Genomic DNA, 24,170 nt, shown 5'->3' with positions numbered 1-24,170 from the left:
CTTAACAAATGCTTATTGACCTGATTTAGTTGGTTTATCCAGAGTCATATTGCTAGCAGGTGCCTGGGGTGAAATATGAATCAATCACATTACCCCCAATGCAAAACTGTCTGAATTAGAGAGTAGAGACTAGAAAAAGGGAGACCAGGAGTAGGTTATTATAATAGTCCCGTGGAGAGGTGACAAGTGTGTGATGTGAGGCAGTGTCTCAGTGAGGGAAGAGAAAAGGACAAATAAAAGATTTGCAAAGTGATTGGAGATGGGAAGTAGTGAAAGAAAAAGAGGCAGAATGAATTCAAAGCTGTGAACTTGGGTGCTTGAAAAATGGTGGCATCCAGAGCAGAAAATGGAAAGCTTAGAGTCAGGCAAGGTTTTAAAGAAAGTATAATAAATTCTGTTTTGTCAAAGTAGATGATAAGAAGGAGGTATTTATGAGGGAAATCCCAGGCAGAAAATCAGGGATTGAAATTTTAAAGAAAATTATCGACCAACAATATTTCTATATCAGACAGAGTCATTAGATATGGCATCACAGCTGACTCCAAAAAAATAATTAGAAGTCTATATTGAACCCTTGTGGTAACAACCATCCCCCTTCATTTAAGAGCAGAAAGCAATGATTGAGAAATGTGAAGAAACATGAAGGGGATTAGGAAAAATCCCTTGGAAGAGATTATAAGACTTCTGCTATTGTTACAAAATGAATGCACCCCTTATGAGAAACATAATGATATATTGAAAATGATGCTTGGAATGTAGATAAATAAGAGAGTAACAAAGCCCTGAATATGAGTAAGAAGCTAATTTTCCACAGGAAGTTTAATTCTCTCTCTGTTATTTTGTGATTATCTTTCTATTTAGAAATGTCTTGCAGTTATAGTGGTTGGGGGAAGGAGAAGGATGGGAATTAGGAAGGGACAAGGGCTAGAAAAACTGCCTGGTTAATATCGTGTGCATCATTGTGCTATAACAAAATTGAATGCTAGCGAGATAGCCCAGTTACTTGTTTTATTTTTTAATTGGGAAAGGACCCTCCATTCAATCCATTATCTATCAATTAATTGTGTAATACTGCTGTCACACTCCTGTGTTTATTCTTTACTGACCTGGGGATGAATAGGCATTCCTATTCAGTAAGACACTACTGGGTTTGCTTGTGTTTCTGTGCCTGATGTCTTAATCTCTCACCTCCCTAAAGACTTGAACAATCGACCTTGTGGAAAGCCTGCCTTTGCTGATATTGTACATACTTAATCTTTAAATGCAAACCTATATCACATCAAATATTAAAATGAAGAAAAAATGATTTTGTCTAATTCTGCAGACCACCTCCAGTAAGTGAACTTGCACCAATAGGGACTCCAGTTGGTGTTATCAACGCAGCAGCCATCAATCAAAGTATTGTATATACTATTGTTTCAGGAAATGAAGATGGTAAGTCAATCTCAAGAGCTTGATGCTTATTAAGTATCTACAAACTCTGATTTAATGAAATATAAAATATATAAAGAAAATATAAAATACCTGTGGATATTAAATGTCACTTTATGCTGTATAATGATCCAAATTATTTTCTTTTCCTTTCATGCCTTTTGATTAGGATATGATGTATAATAATGAGCTATTAGGTTGCCAATTAAGTCCCATAGTATCCATAATTATTTGTAGTTATATATGTTACAGATACAAATAGATTCATTCATTCAAATGTATATGCATACAGACATAAGAAAGGAGGCATGTTAGAGGGGATAGAAAGCCAAGCTTAGAATCAGGAAGAACTCGATATAAATCCTGTCTGCAACATTGGATGCGCAGATTTTGTACCAAGTCAGCGTTCCCAGACGACTCTGAAAGACTACAGGGCGCTGATCTGTGTCAATTGAAGGAATGTCTATGTTGAGATTTCCCTGCATGAATAAAATCACAGGTCTGGCCCGAACACCTCCCTCCCCACCAAAAAAGGTATATGCTTAGATATAAGAACATACTTTTATATAACTCTTTGGAAGTTTTGCAAAATGCATTGCATACTTTATTATACCCTCCAATTCTATGAGGTAGGTATTATCATTACCTCCACTTTACGGGTGAGGAAACTGAGTCTCTAATTAGTGACTTGCCCAGGGTCATATAGGGAGCTAATGACTGAGATAGGATTTAGCTGAGGTCTTCCCAACTCTCAGCCTGCCTTTACACACATCCTTTCCCAGCTGTATCTCATAAAGCATCTTGGCATTGCTGCTGGACTATGTTGTCCTTGGAGTCGCAGAGACCTGGGCTTAAATCATGCTTCAGATATTTACTAGCTGTGTGACCCTGGGAAAACCATTGAACCACTCTTAGCCTGTTTCCTCTCCTATAAATTGGAGATAGTGATTTCAACTGCCTGCCAGGATTGTTGCGAGGATTCGATATGATAGGCCATGCAAAGTTCTGCATGTAAACCTTTCAATGCTATGTAAATGGTCATTATTATCATACTGCTTCCTCTTATATGCCGTAAGCTCCAGACAAATGGGTGTGTTTAGAATCATAGACTTAGATGAGACCTTGGACTCTATGGAGCTCAACCCCTCATTTGACAAGTAGAGAAAGTGAGGGCCAGAGAAGTCAAGCCATTTGTTCATGATGGCACAGAACATGTGTCAAAGGTGAGATTTGAACTCGGGCCTTCCTAACTCTAAATCCAATGTCCTACCCCATTCACCACTGAGCTGTCTCTTCCTTGAGCTGCCCCATGCACTTGTTGACTCATTTTCTATGCCCAGAGTGCCCTTTCTCATCTCAGCCTTTTGACATTTGCTCATCTTGCAAAGTCCAAGTCCGATGCCGTTCTCTCTCTGGAGCCTTCCTGAACCCCTCAGTCGAAAGGGACTCCCAGCCCTTTGAAATTTTGGAACTAGCCTTTCCATTTAGAGATGTTCACATTCTGTATTACATATTTTTGTGCTGTATGAATAGGGTCACGAGATGTTAAATGTAAAGAAGGAAAATATTTTAGAGGTCATCTTGTCCAATCACAATATTTTGCCGATGAGGAAGCTGAGGCTTAACTGTTTCCTCTTCCTCATCGTATTGTACATTTCTTGACTGTAGAGAACACAGCTCTACTACTGTATCTTCACATAGCCATACATGTATATGCCTTTGCACATGTATGCAACCCATTTCCACATATGCACATGCTCATAATTCATTATTATTTAGGAAATGTAAGCACATCATTATAGTTACTTCCTGAGCTACTACAGATCTCAGTCACTCTCTCACTTAGTTTTTGATAGTCTAGAGAGGGAGACAAAAATATTTATGACCCCCAGTCAACTTAGTGATGAGAGCTTTGAACTGAAGATGCAGCCAGAATCTGTCTCTGCACTCTTTCTCAAAGCCTTCTGAATGTGGCAAGACATGAACAGACTTATGGCCCTTGGAATGGCCTTTGGAACTGAAGATCACCCCCACACCGCATAGAGGAATCAGATTTTTGTATGGGGTGTCATCCAGCTGTGCATGTGCTATTGCAACTTAGAAAAATGTAATAAATAGAATTTTGAGCCATCAAACAACCATGTTTAGGCTGATCTTGGAGCTATTAGTCTTTCCTATGAAGATCAAAAAATCTTTATGTTAGGCTTTAAAACCTGAAATTCTTCTAAAAAAGAAATTTTGCAAGGATCAATGAATTTGTTGATATGTGTGGTCCCTCCTCTTACGTAAAGTGTAAGCCCATTACATCTTAGTGGATGTTTTTTGATAGTTTCTGTGGCCCATGGGTATACCCCACTCTGACTAATCTGCCAATTAGTCTCTCCAAACTGAGTTGGCCTGATCCTTGATAACAGATGTACTGTCTGTCAGAGCCTCATCTGCCTTGTATGAGTAACCAGAGATTCCATTCCAGCAAAGGAAGCTTTTAGAAGCCCAGGTCACTTGTACTCCACAATTAGGGACCAAAGGAGGATTTGAGTGAAAAAAAATGCAAGCTATTCAATGACGAATTTATTTCATTTGATTTATAAAAGATATATGGACCTGGAATGGTATTTTTAAAGTGATTTCTTTTAAATGATCAAAACATTAAATAAACAAGTAGAATTACATTTATTTCTATCTCTTTTTAAGAAGAGTACAAATTGTTTATGCCATGTTCATCTACATTGTAATACTGGCCCTGGCCTAAATCTTTTTTTACACCTTGTAGCCTGATATTCTCTCTCTCTCTCTCTCTCTCTCTCTCTCTCTCTCTCTCTCTCTCTCTCTCTCTCTCGATCTTTCTATGTGTGTCTCTGTCTCTCTGTCTCTCTGTCTCTCTCTCTCTGTCTATCTCTCTCTCTCTCTGTCTCTTTCTCTCTCTGTCTCTCTCTCCCTCTCTCTCTCTCTCTCCCTTTATCTCTCTTCATGTCTCTCTGTCTCCATCTCTCTCATCTCTCTCTGTCTCCCTCTCCCTTCTCTTCTCCTCTCTTTTCTTCCCCTTCTCATTGCTTTGTCCCCCCCTCTTTTCTGTGGGTGTTGTTCAATTTATGATTTCATCAATGTGGGGAACTTGAGTAGGGAAAGTAAGATTTGTCTTCCATTAAACCAAATCAACAACTCATTTATAATTTGAAATTGTAGTTGCATGAAGACATGAAAAGGTTAAGTGATTTGTCTATGGTGAGTCACATCATTAATAAGTGTCAGAGGATTCGAGATGAGGTCTATCTCATTCCAAGGCTAACCTTCTATCCACTGTGTCCTGTGGCTGCTCATAAAGAACATTTTCTCCTTGTTCTCATCATTCTATAAAGACATGTAGTTTGCATTCTTGAAATTTTTTAAAGTGCTTGCTGTGTGCAACTGCACAGCAAGGTCAGGTGAGTGAGTCAGTTAACAAACCTTTATTAAGCGCTTGTTATGTGTCAGATGCTGACTGGAAATACAAATATAAGCAGAAAGAAAGACATTATTTACCTTCAATGAGCTTATATTTTAATGAAGGATGATAGCGCATTAAAAAGATTAAAAGGGGAAAGGGCAAAGGTATGAAGGTACCTGGCACAAGGGCACAATAGAAAAAGTTTGTAGAGTCAAGAGTGCAGGTATATAGGGAGAAGTCTAGAGAGATGCTGTGATTGTCTTGGGTATTCTCTTTAAAACTGAGGCTTTAGAAGAAACCTGCCTATCAGAGAGATGCTACAGGATACTTTCAGTGTGAGAATTCCAGAGGTGAGATGAACTTCCAGAGTGAAGAGTTTCCCACATCATGGAAGAGAAGGTTCAGAGAATCAGGAGGGCTGTCTGTACAGGGAGGAAGCTTCTAGAGATAAGAAATACCTGTGAGGAGGTTGCAATGCTGTGAGTTGACTGGCAGAGCCTGAGTGTCCAACTTCTATGTCCATCCATTCTGCTCCTTATTTTTATTTGTTTTTTGCCCATTTAAACATCATAGTGAATGTCTAGGAGCCACATATCAGTTTTATGCTGAATCACAGATTTTGATCAAGAAGGGACTTGTTTTAACTCCCTTGTTTTATTGATAAGGAAATTGAAGTCTCAATAGGCTGTGTAACATGCCCATAGTTGCAAGGCAGTAAGTGATGGAGGTGGGATTTCAACCCCCAGGTCTCTAGTATGTGAGCTATAAGTAAAATAAAGAAATAATGTCAAAATCATGGTGAAGAAACTCACCTTTGCTTGAGGTCAAGAGCTAGCAGTTTTGCTTTATATTCCAGATCACTTTGGGATTAATAATGTCACAGGCGTGATCTATGTCAAGTCACTTCTCGATTATGAAACAAAGACAAGCTATGTGCTCCGAGTCCAGGCTGATTCCTTGGAAGTGGTTCTGGCCAATCTGCGGGTACCTTCTAAAAGTAAGTCATGTTTATTTCTTCTCTAATATTTCCATATTAAAGTCCATTTCAATTCTTAAATATTGATAAAGAAAGTTGGAACTAGCTACTTTATCTTGGTCACTGAGTAAATCCAAAATATATGGTTGAAAACTGCTGGTAGAAATTCCAGTAGAATATGAAGACAACTGTTTCCTAGTCTACAGCCCCCAAGTGCAATGGATCTAAGCCTCTAATCCATAACTGAGACTGAGGAGTCCTTCACGCACAATAACTCACACTCGTGTCTTCATCACGTGACGTAGGTAAGGATCATGACCACCATGTTCTTGATTTGGATTTTGAGACTATGACAGGCTACAAAGACCTGTTGCAAAGATAGTAAGTGCCTAAGGCAGGAAATAAACCTGGGTTTCCTGACCAGAGCTATGACTGGTTGGCCCAATGGAAGGCAGGGCCTGGAATGGAAAAGACCTGAATTCAAATCTAGCTTCTGACGCTTACTAGTTGTCTCTTCCTGAGCAAATAATTTAACATTTTTGCCTAAATTTCCTGCTCTTTTACAAGGGGATAATAATAGCACCTAGCTACCAAAGTTGTGATGAAGATCAAATGAAATAATATTTATGGAATATTTTCAAATCTCAAAATACTTTGTAAATGTTAGTAATGGATAATTGGAGCTATATTGCTTTTTGCATCCCAACCTCTCTTCAATCAAATTTGTTGTATCTTCCGCAAGTCTTACAGTAGAAGTCATAGTAGTCACAATAGTCACAGGGGTAGTAAAAGTGGTAGTAATGGTGCTACTAGTGGTAGTAGTCGTAGTAGTGGTTGTGGTAGAAGTAGCAGCAAAACTACTATTCCTTCTACCACAGTAAATACTTTGACTGCTATTAGTAGCACTACTACCACTATGACTACTACAACTACAACAGCAACTGCTACTACTACTACTACTACTAACCACTACTACTACCACCACCACCACTACCACTACAACTACTCTGATGACTATTGCTTACTAGTAGTAGCACTACTAATCACTACTACTACCACCACCACTATACTACTGCAACTACTACAAGTAGCACTATTCTTCCTACTACTATCACTCCGACTACTACTAGTAGCACTACTACCCCTACAACTAAACCTAGTAGCCCTACTCCATTGATTACTACTACTATTACCTAGTACCACTAGCACTATGACTACTCTCCTACTAACGTGTAGTAGCACTACTCCTACTACTATCACTACCACCACTCCTAATAGCACCACTCCTACTCCTCCTACTACATGACTACTACTGCTGCTATTGGTACAATGACAGTTACCATTACCACAAACTACCACTATCCCAACAATAACAACCACTACTACTATTATTACTACAACTACTGCCATGGTTCCTCTTGGTAACACTACCAATAGTAGCGTTACCTACCCTTCTACTGATGCTACTGCTGTGACTACTACTGCTCCTATTACTCCAGGACATAGAGCAAATTTTATTGAAGAGAGGTTAGGATCAAAGAAATAACATCATTCCTGGTACATACAGATACTTAATAAATATCGGTAATTGAATGATAACTATTATGGTCATATTGGAGGTCTTTAAGCAGAAGTGACGTTACCTCTCCTCAAGTGTGTTGTAATATTTTGTTTGTCTATTTTTCCCCCGTTTGATGGCTTGGACTATAAGGCTACCTGGGTCTTGGTTAGGTCTATAACTGATGCTGATGTAGCCTGGAAACAAAGGTAATGAGAGCTAGGAAGCTATAGGGAGCAAGAGTTGGAATGGAGAAGACAACGGTGACTCAAGTTCTAAACATATTGTTGAGGACAAGGAGTGACCTGGAGGTGCAGAGAGGACAGCAACAAGGATCTGAACATGATAGGGGAACTTTAAAAGATAAGACATAATTATGATATGGTGACAGTAGAAGCATCTGGAAATGCCTGTGCAATTAGACATATTCTGTGTAATCACAGAATTATGGGTTTAGAATGAGAAGGAACCTTATAGATCATAGAGTCTAGCTTCTACATAGTATAAATTAGGAAACAGACCTAGAGAGGTAAATACCAATTATTATTAATAATAAATAGTTGGTATTTATACGGTAGCTTAAGATTTGCAAAATGCTCTATATGTCCTGATCTGCTTGAATCCCCACAACAACCTCATGAGGTGGCCTTTACTGTACCCATTTCAAAATGAAGAAAACTAAGACAAAAAGAGATAAAGTGACCAGAGTCACAAAACAAATGTCTGAGACAGGCCTTAGGTCTTGAACTCAGGTCTTCTTGACTCTAAGATCAAATACATTATATACTTTACCATCCAGGATCCCAAGTTCACATAAGTAATAAATAACAGAAATAGGATTTGAACCCAGGTCTTTTGAAGTTATATCCAACATGCTTTCCCCTCTATCACCCCGAACCCCATGATCAGGGAATGAGATTAGCTAGCCTTGGACAGAGTCAAGAGATGTGGTATCTTCCAGAACAAGCTATTTTCAGTAGCCCTCAGAAAAGGGAAGGAATGTGAGATACAGAGACATAAAAAGTGTTTGTCAGTAATAAAGTTTCAGAGAGCATATTCAAAAAGGCATAGGAGAGGAAGGTATTGACTGGGTCTTATAGATGAGGAAAGTTGGGTAATGGAGCTGTTGATCACAAATACCATTAATGAGAGTGTCACCTAAATACATCAAGTAAGTGCATAAAGGAAAAAAATATTAACTTATTTGCAAAAAGGACTAGAAAAATCAATAACAGCACAAAATTTCAACCTCCTGCTAATGAAATATGATCAATCAAATAGAAAGACAAGGAAAAGAGAGTTTAATTTGAATAGAGTGCTGGAGAAAGAAAATTTGATAGTGTATCAACAATCTGCTAGCAGCTGCTGTGGTTGTGTAAGACCGACAAAAACCAGCACACAGAAGGCCTGCTACCATAGGTTCTTTTGATCTGCTTTATTAAGGAAAGTAACTGTAAGGGGTTAACAATCTCAGTTTAATCAAATGTATATGTCATTCACTAGTTCAGGGGAAAAAATCAGCCCCCTGAAGTTCAAGGCAAATACAAACAGAAATTACAAACCTCCACAGACAGACCTCATCCAATTCAAATCACAATTCATAGTTACCAGAGAAGCACCAATGGGTCTGGGTTACAAAGCCGGGGGGCAGCTATGTCTTGGCTAGAGTCTCAACACTCCTTCCATGAGTGAGCCCCAAAAGTCAAACGCCAAGCTCCCCGCAATTATATCCTGTTCTTAGCCCTGAGGGCTCTGACCTCACCCAGGCTGGGTGTGTGAAAGTTCCCAATCCCCAGTGTCACATCATATACAAGTCAATGACTCCTGATTGTCTTAATGCTGAGAAATATTCCAAGACAAAAACAGCAAAATGGTTTCCCACCCATTCAAAGGGAGACTTGACAGTCTTAGCATCCGAAAGGGGAAGAACAGGGAAAAGTCTGATTGCCTTAACAGATCGACATACAGAGAAAGCGTTGATTTGAAAAATGAGAGGATATGCTTTTGTTCTGCACATTTGTGAAAATATTGTGTTTAGGTCAAAGATATAAATTCAGAGACAAAATGTAAATTGCTACTATTATGTGCCATATTGTGTTAAAATAGTTATCAAAAATGAAAATGTTATCAAAATATATAGGCCTATGTAAACAATAAAAGTGACTTTAGGATCCTGCTTGATTTAAAGAATAAACTATTTAAAAATAATAAATTATAATGAAAATGATTAAAGAAGAAATGTAGAATATGAACATGTATGGTAAGTAGCCCAAGCTATACTCAGAGGCAAATGTTTATCCCTAAACGTTTATGGTAGCAAGAAAGAAAATGAGAAAATTAAAATGAGTTCAATTTGCAGTTAAATAAACTAGAAAATGAACAAATGATTGTATCAAAAGCAAGCAAAAATAAGGGTGGAAGTCAAGTAAATAGCATATGAATGTGACAGATAATAAAGGAATAATTAAAATTAAAAATAATAAAAGCGTTTTAAAATATCAATGGAATTGATAATTAGCAAACATTCCAAAAGAAGAGAAACATGCAATGACCAACATTAAAAATGACAAAGGAGAAATCCTAAAATGAAAATGACATTTTTTAAACTATCAGATGATTTCATTGACATATATGTCAACAAAAAGAAATTATTGAATTAAACGTACATTTTTAAAAAATACAAAATATGTAACAAGAAAATCTGCAGAAAACAGATAACCAAAATAAACCGACTTCAGAAATGTAGCAGACCACACAAGGAACGACAAATAAAAACTGTCAAGATAAAATGAATTCACAATTATATCCTTACAAATATTCAGACTGAGTCATCTCGTTGCTACAAAAATCATTTTCTAAGACAATCATAGTATCATACTTCATTTTCCATCTATGAGACAAATATGATACTTGTCTCCCTTTTAATTTGACCTGGCAAAGATATTTTAGAAAATGAAATTGGCTTTGTGCCAATAAAATTAAAGGGCATTGCTATGAAACTATTAAGCAAAATGCTGGAGAAGGGATGTTCACAAGAACATTTAATTTTCTCCATTAAATATTTGACTATCTTTACCTTTTCACAAGGAACTATTAGTAAGGCTGCAACATCTCAACTCTGCTCAGTGCCAGGATTCCCTTCAACTAAAGCTCTTTGATAATAGTAAATCATGGAGCAGTTGGTAGACGGAAACCCACTAAATAAATACATACATTTTGCTCAAGATAAAGAGATATTTGATGAGGACTATCAAGCATGTGTACTATCAAGGGAAATCTAGGAATTTGTAGTGCAGTACAAACTTACAAAGCTACTAAAATTTCTCTGATAAGAATATTAAATATTAATTAGATTACTAAATATGGAATATAACAAATGTACTATTTTCATTAATGTGATATTAAATAATCAGAGAGCTTAGAATCAGTTGAACAAAGTGGAGATATTTAGCCTGGAGAAGAGAAACCTTAAGCAGGATTTGATAAACATCTTTAAGTGTTTCAGGATTGTCATGTGGATAAGGATTTGACTTTAATTCAGATTCAATGGGCAGAACGAATAGCAATAAATGGAAGGAAAAGATGGGCAGAACTTGCTAACATTAGAGCTATCCCACAGTGCAATGGGCTTCTTTAGCAAGTCAGTGGGTTGCTCCTTATTAGAACTATTCGGATTTAGTCTAGATGATGCCTTGGTTAACGGAAATTATGATGGCCCCACTCTTTGAGGCTTTGGGGTATTATATTCACACACATAAAAGATTAATGAGGATTTCAACGGTTTTCTCTTTCCATCATCTCAAGCTGCCACTCCTTGTGCTCCCCACTTTTTGAGGGGGCAATGACAAGAACTCCAGTTCAATTTAACTCTTTAGTATTGGAATGGCTTTTATAGGGAAATATTTACTACAAAGTCATATCAAGATCAAACATACAAATATTTTCTCCAACATCTCAGGGCTATAGTTCTCTCTCAAACTGCTTTGTCTCTGGGGATAATAGGGGTTTAGGCTCACAGCTTACCTCAGTTCCTATATAGCATTATTGCTGAGATCCATTAATCTAATGCCAAAACCTTTGCTTTTCAGAGTTTGCCTTCTGGGCAGGTAACAACATCCAACCTGGAATCCTGGTCTCTGAGATCCCCATAGCTGATGTTACTATGGCGTGAACTCAGCTTCCTGTACCTAGAACTAAAGAGGTCAAATTAAAATCCCCTCTCATTTGTGAAGACCACATGGCCTAAGGTGGAGGAGGTGACCTTTAGGCCTCCCTGCTGTGTGTCACTTGCTATGAGTGAATGAGTCCCCCTAGACACAATGAACGAGGCAGGATGTGCTCAGCCAAGTAGTTTTAGAAAGGAGACATTTCTGGCTTTGCAAGTTAATAAGAAGAGGCTGTTCCCAATCACATAGTAGGCCAATTCAAATTATCATATATCTAACATTTCTTTTTGTCTCTCCACCACCTGCCACTGGATGACTCCATTTTAGGTAATCCAAGAATGTACCAAATCCCCGTTATACTTTGTCATATAAATTGACATAGGGTTTTAGGGTTGCTTAGAGATCCGTTCCTGAGAAACTTTGCATCTCTGACATTCTGTGGTTTGATAACCATAAATTTGAAGGGACAAGACATGATAGTAGAGGGAGACCAGTTAATGAGATTTCAGTGCCTTGCCTGAAGAAAAGAAAGTGTAGTTGGAGCCATACCGAGTATGCTCAATTGTTTGAAGAATCATCATGTAACATAGTGATTAAAATTGTTCTTCTTGGCCCTGGTGAGCAAACGATGGTAGGTAAATGTTACAAAATAGCATATTTTAGCTCAATAGAAATAAATGCTTTCTTACAGTTACGACTGTCTAAAGGAGAGGAAATTCTTTAAGCACCTCACATTCTTTTTTCTTTAATTTTTATTTAATATTTTAGTTTTTAACATTGATTTCCACTCTCCCCTGCCCTGCATCCCCTTTCCCCTTACTTTCTTGTAGGGCAAGATAGATTTCTATGCCCCATTCCCTATATATCTTATTTCCCAGTTGCATGCAAAAAGAACTTTTTTTGAGCAACAGCTTTTAAAACTTGGAGTTCCAAATTCTCTCCCCTCTTTCCTCCCCGTCCACCCTCCCTAAGAAGGCAAGCAATTCAACACAGGCCACATATGTATCATTATGTAAAACATTTCCACAATACTCATGTTGTGAAAGACTAACTATATTTCCTTCCATCCTATCCTGTCCCTCTTTATTCAATTTTCTCCCTTGACCCTGTCCCTTTTCAAAAGTGATTGCTTTTGATTACCTCCTCCCCCTATCTGCCCTCCCTTCTGTCATCCCCCCTTTTTATCCCCTCCCCCTACTTTCCTATGGGGTAAGATACCCAATTAAGTGTATTTGTTATTCCCTCCTCAGATCAAATCTGGTGAGATCAAGATTTACTCATTCCCCCTCACCTGCCCCCTCTTCCCTTCCAAAAGAACCACTTTTTCTTGCCAACTTTTTGTGAGATTAATTACCCTATTCTATCTCTCCCTTTCTCTCTCTCTCAATATATTCCTCTCACCCCTTAATTTTATTTTTTTTTGATATCATCCTTTCATATTCAACTCACCCTGTGCCCTCTGTCTATATATATGTACATTTCCTTCAACTACCCTAATACTAAGAAAGGTTTCATGAATTACACACATCGTCTTTCCATGTAGGAACGTAAACAAAACAGCTCAACTTTACCAAGGCCCTTATGATTTCTCTTTCTTGTTTACTTTTTTATGCTTCTCTTGATTCTTGTATTTGAAAGTCAAATTTTCTATTCAGCTCTGGTCTTTTCACTGAGAAAGCTAGAAAGTCTTCTATTTTATTGAAAATCCATATTTTGCCTTGGAGCATTATACTCAGTTTTGCTGGGTAGGTGATTCTTGGTTTTAATCCAAGATCTTTTGACCTCTGGAATATAATATTTCAAACCCTTTGATCCCTTAATGTAGAAGCTTGTAGATCTTGTATTATCCTGATTGTGTTTCCACAATACTCAAATTGTTTCTTTCTGGCTGCTTGCAGTATTTTCTCCTTGACCTGGGAACTTTGGAATTTGGCTATAATATTCCTAGGAATTTTCTTTTCAGAATCTTTTTCAAGAGGTGATCGGTGGTTTCTTTCAATTTCTATTTTACCCTCTGGTTCTAGAATATCAGGGCAGTTTTCCTTGATAATTTCTTGGAAGATGATATCTAGGCTCTTTTTTAGATCATGACTTTCAGGTAGTCCAATAATTTTTAAATTATCTCTCCTGGATTGATTCTCCAGGTCAGTGGTTTTTGCAATGAGATATTTCATATTGTCTTCCATTTTTTTCATTTCTTTGTTTCTGATTTATAATATCTTGATTTCTTACAAAGTCATTAGCTTCCACTTATTCCAATCTGATTTTTAAGGTGGTGTTTTGGGCCTACTTTTCAATTTGGCTAACTCTGCCTTTCAAGGCATTCTTCTCCTCATTGGCTTTTTGGAGTTCTTTTGATATTTGGGTTAGTCTATTTTGAAGGAATTATTTTTTTTCAGTATTTTGGGGGGTCTCCTTTGGCAAGTCATTGACTTGTTTTTCATGATTTTCTTGCATCACTCTTATTTCTCTTCCCAAAATTTCTTCTACTTCTCTTACTTGCTTTTCCAAATCCTTTTTGAGTTCTTCCACGGCCTGAGACAAATTCATATTTTTCTTGGAGGCTTTTGATGTAAGGTCTTTGACTTTTTTACTTCTTCTGGCTCTATGTTTTGATCTTCTTTGTCGCCAAAAAAAGGTTCTAGAGTCTGAGTCTGAGTCTGCATCCTTTTTCACTACCTGTTCATTTTCCCCACCAAATACTTGACCCTCGAGTTTTTTGTCAGGGTATGACTTCTTGTAGACTAGAGCGCTTCGTCTCAAGCTTTAGGGGCTGCACTGCTGTGCTCAGAGCTACTTCTTCTCCACTGTCATTGCAAGCTCTACCACAGCAGCACTTCTCTTCCCCCAAGAACCTCCAACCAGTTCTGTGACCCAGATCCCAGCAGAGCACAGCAATAGAACCTACCTTTGTGCCATCAAAGTGCTCTGTGCACTCCCGCTCTGATGCGCAGTTTAATTCCTCCCCCCGTGTAAGCCAGGGATTCTGGAAGCAGCTGATACTGGAGCTCTGGAAGCAGCTGCAGGAGCTTCCTGCTGCTGCTGCCACTGCCATGTCTCTGCCACCTTCACCACCCCCAGGGCTGGGGCCAGACCAGTCTCTAGCCCTGCTGACATCACTCTGCATCAGATCATGTAGAACTTCCCATTGCCTCCATGTCTCTATAATTCTGAAATTCACCTTCACTTCAGTGACCCAATGAGTCATCAAAGGAAGATAATAATGAAGGCAATGGTAATAGCATCTAGATGAACAGATTTAATGCAAGACTAATCACAAAATCAAAAGATGACTTCAAAGATTTAAAGTGATAATGATACTTATGGGAAATATGTATTTTTATAGAAAGGGAATAATTGGAAAGGAGAGAAAGAAGGAGGATTCTTGCAGAAAGATCTAATCTTCAACATACAGTATACTTATCTACATTATTCGATACTAAGGACACACATTAAAAGATTACAGGTGTGTAAAATGTCCAAGGATTGTAACCTTGACATCTCATTTCTTTGAATAAAATGATTGCTTCATAGACTCATAGGAACATAGATTTAAGTCAGAAGTGACCTCAGAGAACATCAAGCCAACAAACTTCATTTTGCAGATGATAAAAATGAAGCCCAGAAAATTATAGTTACCAGCCCACTGCTACCCAGGTAATAAGTGGAAGGCCTCTGATTTGAAGACAGGTGCTTGGAACAGAGATTATTTGCTAAATACAGATTTTATCACTTATTGATGATGAAAACACGTTTGACTTTAGGATGAAAGTAGTATTTTGATATTTTTTTAAATCCACAAGGTTCTAATTTCCACTTATTACTCTAGGATAAAAGTTGCTGTTAAGGCAAAAGAGAGAACAACTCTATTCATAGAAAGAAAGAACAATTAGCAAGATTCAGGTCTTATCCTTTCATGTAGAGCATAAGTGTAAAAAAAAAACTTGGGTTGCTTAAGTAATAAGGCAGAATGTCTCGGTCCCTTATATTATGAAAATGTTCATTGCTCTTTGATTTCTGATGTGAAATTTAAAACCTCAGGATTCCAAATGCAATGTAATTTATTAATGACAGTGAATGCTCTGGAATAAAGGCATAGTCCATTAGCCAAACACATAATTAGCTGAATTTATTTGCTATGGAAACAGGTTAATTCATTAATTTTCTAATAGTCCTTTCCTGCTTTGGAATGAGGTCTCATTTATTTAGTTGCTAATTTTGACACATATGTAACCATGGGAATGAGAACACAATGTGCTCTGGGAAGAAGCCCAGTGCTTAACTAGAATTTCTTTCAAGACAGTCTTATCAAACTACATTTGAGCTACAAAAAAAACCTTCACTTGCCTGTATTTTATCTTGATTTTATTTATTTTTGTGGGTATTTTTTAGACCTCAGTCATTGCCCAATTACTTCCAAACATTGAACCCATCTATGTAAAGGGGGAAAAAGTAAAATCAACTTACAAAGCTCTTCACAACCTGGCCACCCATTCCTGCTTTCCCAACTTTCTTACATTCTACCACCATCCATTTATTCTTCATCAAAATTGACCTCCTCTTACACAATACTTCATCTTCTATCTTCATACCTTTGGACTGGTTGATCCCCACACCCAGCATGCACTCCATCTCAATGTGTGACTCTTAGAATTCATTGCTTCCTCTAAGATTCATCCCCAGCACCACCTCTTGCAAGAGACCTTTCCAGGTCATCTCTCTTGCTAGAACCATCTTTCCTTCTACACTGTATTTATTTTTTTAGTTCTGATTTATATATGTTGTCTCCTCCCTTAGAGGGTAAACTCCCTTAGGAAAGAAACTGTTGATCCTTTTTTTCCCCTTTGTATCCTCAGTACTTAGCTAGGTGCCAGGCACTTAGCAAGTACTTAAAATATGCTTATTGTTTGAATGATTGAATAAAATGAACATGCTGTCACATGTAAGCAACGCTGCACACCCATAGACCCCTCTACATAGAGGAAGGATATATGTATGGCCATCTGCTCCCTGGATTATTATTTGTCCTTCATTCTTGAAGAGGACCAATGACATCGGAAAGGTGATGTCTTACTTTGTAAGTGAATTGGATTTAAGTGAGGCAAAGATGTGCAAAGTCATCAGCCTAGCTTTCTCCTCCATAGTCATCTAAGTCCAGTGGCAAGACATAGGTCAGGACAACTGGTGATGTCACCAGATGCAGTGGGAGACCTTGATCTTTTAAAGCTGAGGTCTTTCCTGGGTCTCAGTTTGTCTGAGGCAACCCCCATTTAGTGATTAAAGGCTGGGTAAGAAATGAAGGCAGGCCAAAAAATGGCCTCTTTTACCTAGTCAAAAATATAAGACCTCCAGGGTTTCTGGTTATCAGGGTGTGACTCCCTGGTCTTTTTATTCATAACACTGTCCTTTTTTTCTAAGCTACTTTACCAAACCAATCAATCAACAATGATTAATTAAATGTTTTCTATGTTCCCTATTGTGCCAGGCCCTTGGGATACAAAGGCAAAAGTAAGACCCTCTCTGAGTTCAAGGACATTACACTCTATTGAATTTCCCCAAGGTCACATAGCTAATAAGTATCAGAGGTGGAGTTTTAAACCAGAGCTTCTTGGTTCCAGAGCCAGTACTATTTATAAATATATCAACCTATTTTTACTCAAGTAACTGATCTTTCCATTGGGAACAAATAGGAAAGCAATTAAGATTAATGTTAAACTATTTTCTACATTTTTATGGTGCCAAAATGTGATGTATCTCATTCCATACCCAGCATCTATAATAAATAAATAAGGCTAAATCACACTTATGATTAACTTTCTTTCCATAATGCTCCTATGGCTTGGGTTGCAAACATGTAACTAATCACACATAATTTATACAGAGGTCCAGAAAACCCAGGTGTGATCAGAGCCCATGAGGGTAAGCACAGTTCTGGATGTGACCATATTTTTAACAATGGCACTCACAACATCATTGTACATTTAAAATTTGGAGACCTGATTATAAAAACTAATAATCCCAAGTGCTTTACAATAGCTTTTGCCTATTACATCCTAGGCATCTGCCATAAATACAACACAGAAACAACTGCATTTTTAATGAAACAGAGACTTATTCTAGGAGGTGGGGAAATAATATAGTCTGACTAAGGAAACATTTGTAGTCTGTGATGTTGCTTTACTTGAAATTGTGACCAACACATGGAAATGGGATTTATTAAGCATACTTCTGGAACCAAGTGCTTTATGGTTGGGTTTCGGCTTTTTTCCCCAAATTAGTCTGTTGTACCCAGAGCAATGATGTGTGACAAACATTTCTAAATTAAATTATAGTGTGAAATAAGTTTGAACAATAGATGACTTTGGGGAATAGATGACATGATATAAGCATAGCAACCTGGTCACAGAATGAAAACATCTTAGACAGGGCTCCCAAAGCAGCAAGAAGGGTTTGCATCTGCTCAAACCATTTCACAATGATCTTGAATATATGACAGATGTAAAAGAAAAAATGACAAGAAATGGAAACATGTTGGATAACTGGAGCAAGTAGTTGAGGATTGTTAGGCTTGGTGACCAGAAGGATAGTGAAGCCATTGATGGTGATAGGAAGTTTGAAAGAAGAGGAGTGCCTGCTTCTCTAACCATGATGCTAGAATGCTTCTGAGGTAGAAGAAAGAAAAGAGAAAGAATATCTGAGAATAAAAATAGAGATATAGAGGTAATATCATGGAAGGTTTTTTTGTGCCGAGGAAGATACATATTTCTCATAGGAAAAGAGAAACCATGAAAGGTGAACAAGAAACTGACATATGGAAAATTTTGTGAAAGGGAGTATAATTTGGCCCTCCATAGCAAATATGGTTTTCTGTTTCATAAGGAAACAAAGTACAATTCAGACAGCTACTACATATGGATAGGGAGCTGAGCACAGAACTGAATAGAAGAGTGAAACTGGACTAGACAGAATTTGGGAGACTGATATTGTCAATGATTACAAGCTATTCAGTATGAAAAATGTTCATCATTTAAGCATCACTATTTTGGATGGGCAAAGTATGGAATTCCAGTCTCAAATGGTAATCCTAGGGAACCCAGAGCATGACATACAGTGAGTATAAGTGGGCTGCAAGAGATCACCAGTAGTAACACCTATGAGATGTGGAATAGTAGATATCAAAAGAGGACAGAATTTAAATATAGTAAATAGAGAGAATAAAAAAGGCCCAGGTAGACTATAATGGCCATTGTTAGTGCCAAACCATGAAACATAAAGCAGTGTGGTGATTGCCAACTAGATAGACAGACAGATAGATAGATAGATAGATAGATAGATAGATAGATAGCCAATCGATAGATAGAGGGAGAGATAGACAGGCAGATGGTAAATAGATAGGAATATAAATAGATATGGACATGTATGTGTGTATATATGTATATATATGCATGTATATGTATACATATATGTAATTTTATATATTTGGATTATATGGATATATGTATCAACTTAGGTATGGGTATAGATATAGTTGTAGATATAGACAAATATAGAAGTAGAGATAAATACATTGATAGAGGCGTGGACATAGAAGGAATCGTTATAGGCATATATAGACATACACATGTATACATGTTGGTATATGCATGAGCATTTAAGTATAAGCAATGTTATAAATATGAATATATCAGTGCTTAGCACAGTGCCTAGCATGCAGTAGATATCTAATAAATGTTTTATTGATGTAGGTAAAGAGATTTAGATGATATAGGTCAGCATAGGGAATTGCTTTCATCCAGGCTAACCAATAACTCCTCTTTACCATAACCCCAGAGAGGTAGTTAGGACACCAAGGGCTAAGTGACTCTGCCATCTTCAGTTATAGTTAAAGATCAGAGATCTAGAGCTGCAGGGGACCTTAAAGGATATCTAGTCTAATTTTTCATTGTACACCTAAGGAAAATGAATCCTAGAGCAGAAGAAAAGTTTCCCTGACTCTGTGGGCCTTCCAAATACTACCTACTTGAGCACATTCTCTCAGTGTTAACAACAGGTATTTGAAAACTCTTTAATTTCTATTTTATCCATTTACTTCCTTCAGCAAATATATAATAAGGTCATAGACTTGGTGGTAGAAGGGACTGACATTAAAAGCAGGCCCTTATTTTACAGATAAAGAATCTGATGTCTATAAAGGCTATGGCTTGCCCCAGGTCACCCAGGTAGGGAAGGAAATAAGATGTAGACCCAGGTGCTCTGACTCCAGAGCCAAGTATTCCTTTAACTCTGTCACGTAGCTGAGTGCCTTACTGTATGCAAGATGTAGAAGTGGGCACTAAGGAGGTCATTCAAGACATAGTCTTACCTTCAGGGAGCTTACATTTTCATAGCCAAGAAAAGCCTGTGCCAAATACTCAAGGGAAATGTGCTCCAAAGGGTGTACTGAACATTGGCTGTGGGGATTAGAGATAGAAAAGGAAAGAAAAAAATATTCAATCTTCTATCAAAAACGATCAGTCCTCTTATTCTGTAGAATAAGTAGGCCCGTTGAAAATAAATTTTCCTGTGGAAAACAGACAGTGACATCATTGCGTGTTTATCTTTTAAGTGCAGTCCAGTATTGAAATCTCTTCTGAGTAATTAACTAGGCAGGCAATGTTAGGAAATATCACAACCTCCACTTGAAACACTTATGATGACTTATCTATCCAATTGTTTCTAACGACCAACATTCAACACCTAAAATAATACAGATTTTGTTTTGTTTTGGTTTGGTTTTATCCATTGTAAATGATGCATCTAAATGTGGTTTAATTAAGCTAAAGGGTGATTTGGATTCTTATAGCCCTATCTTGTAAAATTCCTATCAATGCTTGTGACATTGATTTACTAGGCCACTGCAAAGTTCAATGACACGGGAATGATGAACAGCTTTAGATATAGGTGACTTTGAGTGAACCAGGCTCGAGTTACCTGCCATGGAATTAATGTACAGCTCTAATATTAGATGGCACCGCAGTGATGTAAGTTCTCTTGTTAGATACCGTTAAATTGATGACCCATTTTGGAGTTTGCTAACGGGAATTTGATGAACAGCTCTGATTTCTGGAGTGGCTCTGAAGTGGTAAACACTCCAGGAGTTAGATAATGCTGGATTGATGAGCTATTGCACAACTAAGTGATGGAGAATTTCATTGGCCTGAAGAGTTAAATTAATTCTGAATTATTTTCAGGCTGACAGTCATCAGTGGCTAGAATAGAGCAAATAGAATTTTGGATCCAAAACTGGACATAAACTTAGTTATCAGTGGAGGGAAGCACATCAACTTAGAGTCCATTTGATCACTTGAGAGGCAGAGGGCTTAAGTCACTTGTTTGAAATTATATAGGAAATTAATGGCAATGTCATTGCTTGAACTCAGGTTTCCTGATTTGGGTCCAAAGCTTTACCCAAATACACTTTGAGAAGTGATGCAGGATGCATCCTATGAACAATGAAAATTAGGCTTAAACACACACATACACACAGACACACACATACCACTGTTGCTTAGTTTTGCTAAACCAAGTTTTTGTTTTCTCTTTTTTATTAGTTATGTTAAGGCTCCAAGAGAGGGACAGGGAAGGAGTATATTGGGAAACAAAAATTATATAAAAACAGAAGATATCAATGAGTTTTAAAATCTGTAGGGATTCCTGCATACACTCTATGTCTTAACATTTTCACTAACCAGCTTACAAAATTTAAAAGGCAGTTTGATTGTCAGCCAAGGGATTAGAATATAGGATGAGGGTGTTCTAGTACATGGTTAATAACCTACTCTCCTGACAAAAAGATATTTACAAGCACCATATACATGTGACACACTTTTAAGTTTAATTTATATTGTTAGCATTTTCTCCATCACTTCCTTAAGTCTAGACTATCACCAAAATAATAAACTAAGCCTGATTTGTGGCATTTGCTAATTTTGGAGGTTCACATGCTCACAGTGAAAATTTAATAGTTTACTCTCCAGAGCCTGTTTAAGATGGCTCTAAAATGCCTATTAGTGCCATTTGGAGGGGCCAATATAAGATTTAAAATCAAAAGGTTCATTCATAAAGAAAAATAAATTCGAAAGACATAAACACTCTGGTCACTTCAATGATCAACCATGACTTCCAAGGATAGATGATAAAAATGTTAGGCATCACCTGACAGAGAGAGGGGAGGACTCAAGTCACTGATAGAAGTATATGGTTTTTGGACATAGCCAATGTATACATTTGTTTTGCTTGACTATGATCATTTGATAGAAGGGTATTTTCTTTTTTTTTTTTTTTTGATTAGAAGGGGATCTGAGGAGAAGAGGGGATTAGCAATAGGGACACCAAGGTAAAAGATAAAAAAGAGAAAGGTCATTGTAGCATTTTGTTAAATTCACAGAAGAAAATTCAATGAGATTCAAAAGGAGATAAAACAGGACAACTTTGAAACTAATTCTTTGAATTTATTCTGTTACTTTTGAAAGATAAGATGCACATAATAAAGATCTGTTTTTTCAGTTGGAATCCTCCTTTTTTGTTCTTTGTTTATGGAGAAGCTCATGTTTAGCAAGTTTAGACAAAGAGCAAATAAAAAGTATTTTTTAAAATGATGTGGCTGGACTCAATGGTTTCTAAGATGTCTTTAAGCTTTAAACTCTGAACCTCTGACTGATGTTATGCATTATTTTAACTTGATTCAGTTAGTCCTTCAGAACCTTCACAGACACCTTTTTAAAAATTTTCTCATTACTGAATTGAATGATAATTTATGTAACAGAGCTATACACTGAGGAAATAGAAGGGCTCTGCTACCTTGTCTTCTAATGTGGCTATTTGGGATAAGCGGTGTATTACAATTTAAAAATGCTTAATTGAGAGGCAGGAGGCTATGGTACAATCTTAGCCCTGACACTTATTCACTAAATAACCATGAGCAAGTCACTCAACCTCCATTTGTTCACCAGTAAAGGCAGAATAATCAGGTTTGCATTGCCTACCATTTTGGGCAAAGTACACAAAATTGGACATCAATATAACATATTTATCTGAATTAATATAGCTTCTGATGATTCAAAACTCAGATGAATCCATGGGCTTCATCAATAGAGGTACTCTCTCCATTGTGTGGAATAATCCAACCACAACTTTTCCTGTGAAAATTTTGAATATACCCGGTCTGGTAAATATTGATAGAGTATCCATCCAACACACCAGAGGCTTTCTGTTGTTTAACCCACCCACTTCCTTTTTCCAATTATCTCTCTACTGAATAATCGCTTTTACACCATTACTTGTATAAATCACCACTGGCCATGTACTACACACCTTTCACTCCTCCTATATATCTCTCTATTGCCTTTTATATCACTCAGTTTCTATTCTTAAATGAACTCGGAATACTATTATTCCCCGCCAAATAGGATCATTGGAAGAATACTAGTGCTTACCAAAAAAAAAATGTCATTTTGTTTCATGGAGTAGTTTTGGATCATTGAGTGCAATATCTGGTACTCTGAATGGAATCAAATCACTTTCTCTGACTGTGTCCCCTACAATCCCAGACATAGTTCATTAGCCATCTGTTGAGTTTGTCTAGCGGCATCTAGGTGGTGAAATGGTTAGACCACCAGGCCTGGAGTCAACAAGACCTAGGTCAAATCTAACCTTGGACACTTAGCTGTGTGAACCTGGGCAAGTCATTTAGCCTCTGTTTGATTCAGTTTCTTGAAATGTAAATGAAGATAGTAATAAAACTTGCCTCACAGGGTTGTTGTGAGGAGCAAATAAGGTATCTGTGAAATGCTTAGCACAGTGCCTAATTGTTGCTGTTATTTCTGTTCTTCCTCCCTTCTTGAAGAGGACCACTGACAGGTGCTCTATAGATGTTCATTCTCTTCCTCTAAAATAGATAGATAAAAGATAGGTCCATATTGATGGACTAACTGAATATCCAATACAATGGTTTATTCAAATTTGAGGATTTTTCTTCTACTTGGATTTTCCTTTGTAGTCTGAGTTCTTCTGAGTGGTTATGGATTCAGCTGAAGAGACATTATAGTATTCTGGAGCTTCATGAAATAAGCACATTATTGCCTATCAATACAAACTCATAGAGAACTTCATCATCCACAGGGACTATCTCCCATGGGGATTCTGGATATGCAAAAGGCCAGTGATGAACATGTTTCATGAATAACCATCAAACAGTTCCTTGTCTTTGTTAATACCAATGATCAGAAATTATTAACAAGTCCCTATCTTTAGTAGCAATTACCAAAGAACTTTGTTTGATCTTACCTGGGAGATAACTGTTTCAAATAAACTTTAAGGCTATATTCTTTTTGTTTTGCTGAGTCAAAAATAATCAACAATATAAAAAGATGATGGAGTCTTGTATTTCTACACCTTTTGGCCAGTTTTATGACTGTGTGGCCTACTGTTCAAGTGTTTGTGAAAATCTATTCGCTCCCTTCTTCTGTTTTCATCAAGGATACCCTTGACAGATGGGTAGATTATTCTTTCAAAAGATTTTATAGCTGGCATCCAGATAGGTTAATAGTATTTGATGGTATCTTGATTCTCTTT

The 24,170-nt window shown here is 37.3% G+C and overlaps 1 protein-coding gene across 1 annotated transcript in view; it reads left to right on the top strand.

The window, feature by feature from the left end:
* PCDH15 (protocadherin related 15) overlaps positions 1–24,170 on the top strand; it is a 1,035,697-nt gene that overhangs the window by 889,645 nt on the left and 121,882 nt on the right. The window contains exons 23-24 of the mRNA XM_036735025.1: positions 1,325–1,434; positions 5,715–5,855. Coding sequence (XP_036590920.1) covers positions 1,325–1,434; positions 5,715–5,855 — 251 coding nt within the window. The remainder of the gene's footprint in view (positions 1–1,324; positions 1,435–5,714; positions 5,856–24,170) is intronic.

This window comes from Trichosurus vulpecula, chromosome 8 (genome assembly GCF_011100635.1).
Source record: "Trichosurus vulpecula isolate mTriVul1 chromosome 8, mTriVul1.pri, whole genome shotgun sequence".
Taxonomy (NCBI): domain Eukaryota; kingdom Metazoa; phylum Chordata; class Mammalia; order Diprotodontia; family Phalangeridae; genus Trichosurus; species Trichosurus vulpecula.
Note: the sequence above shows the minus strand (reverse complement) of the source record. Positions and strands in the feature narration are given on the sequence as shown.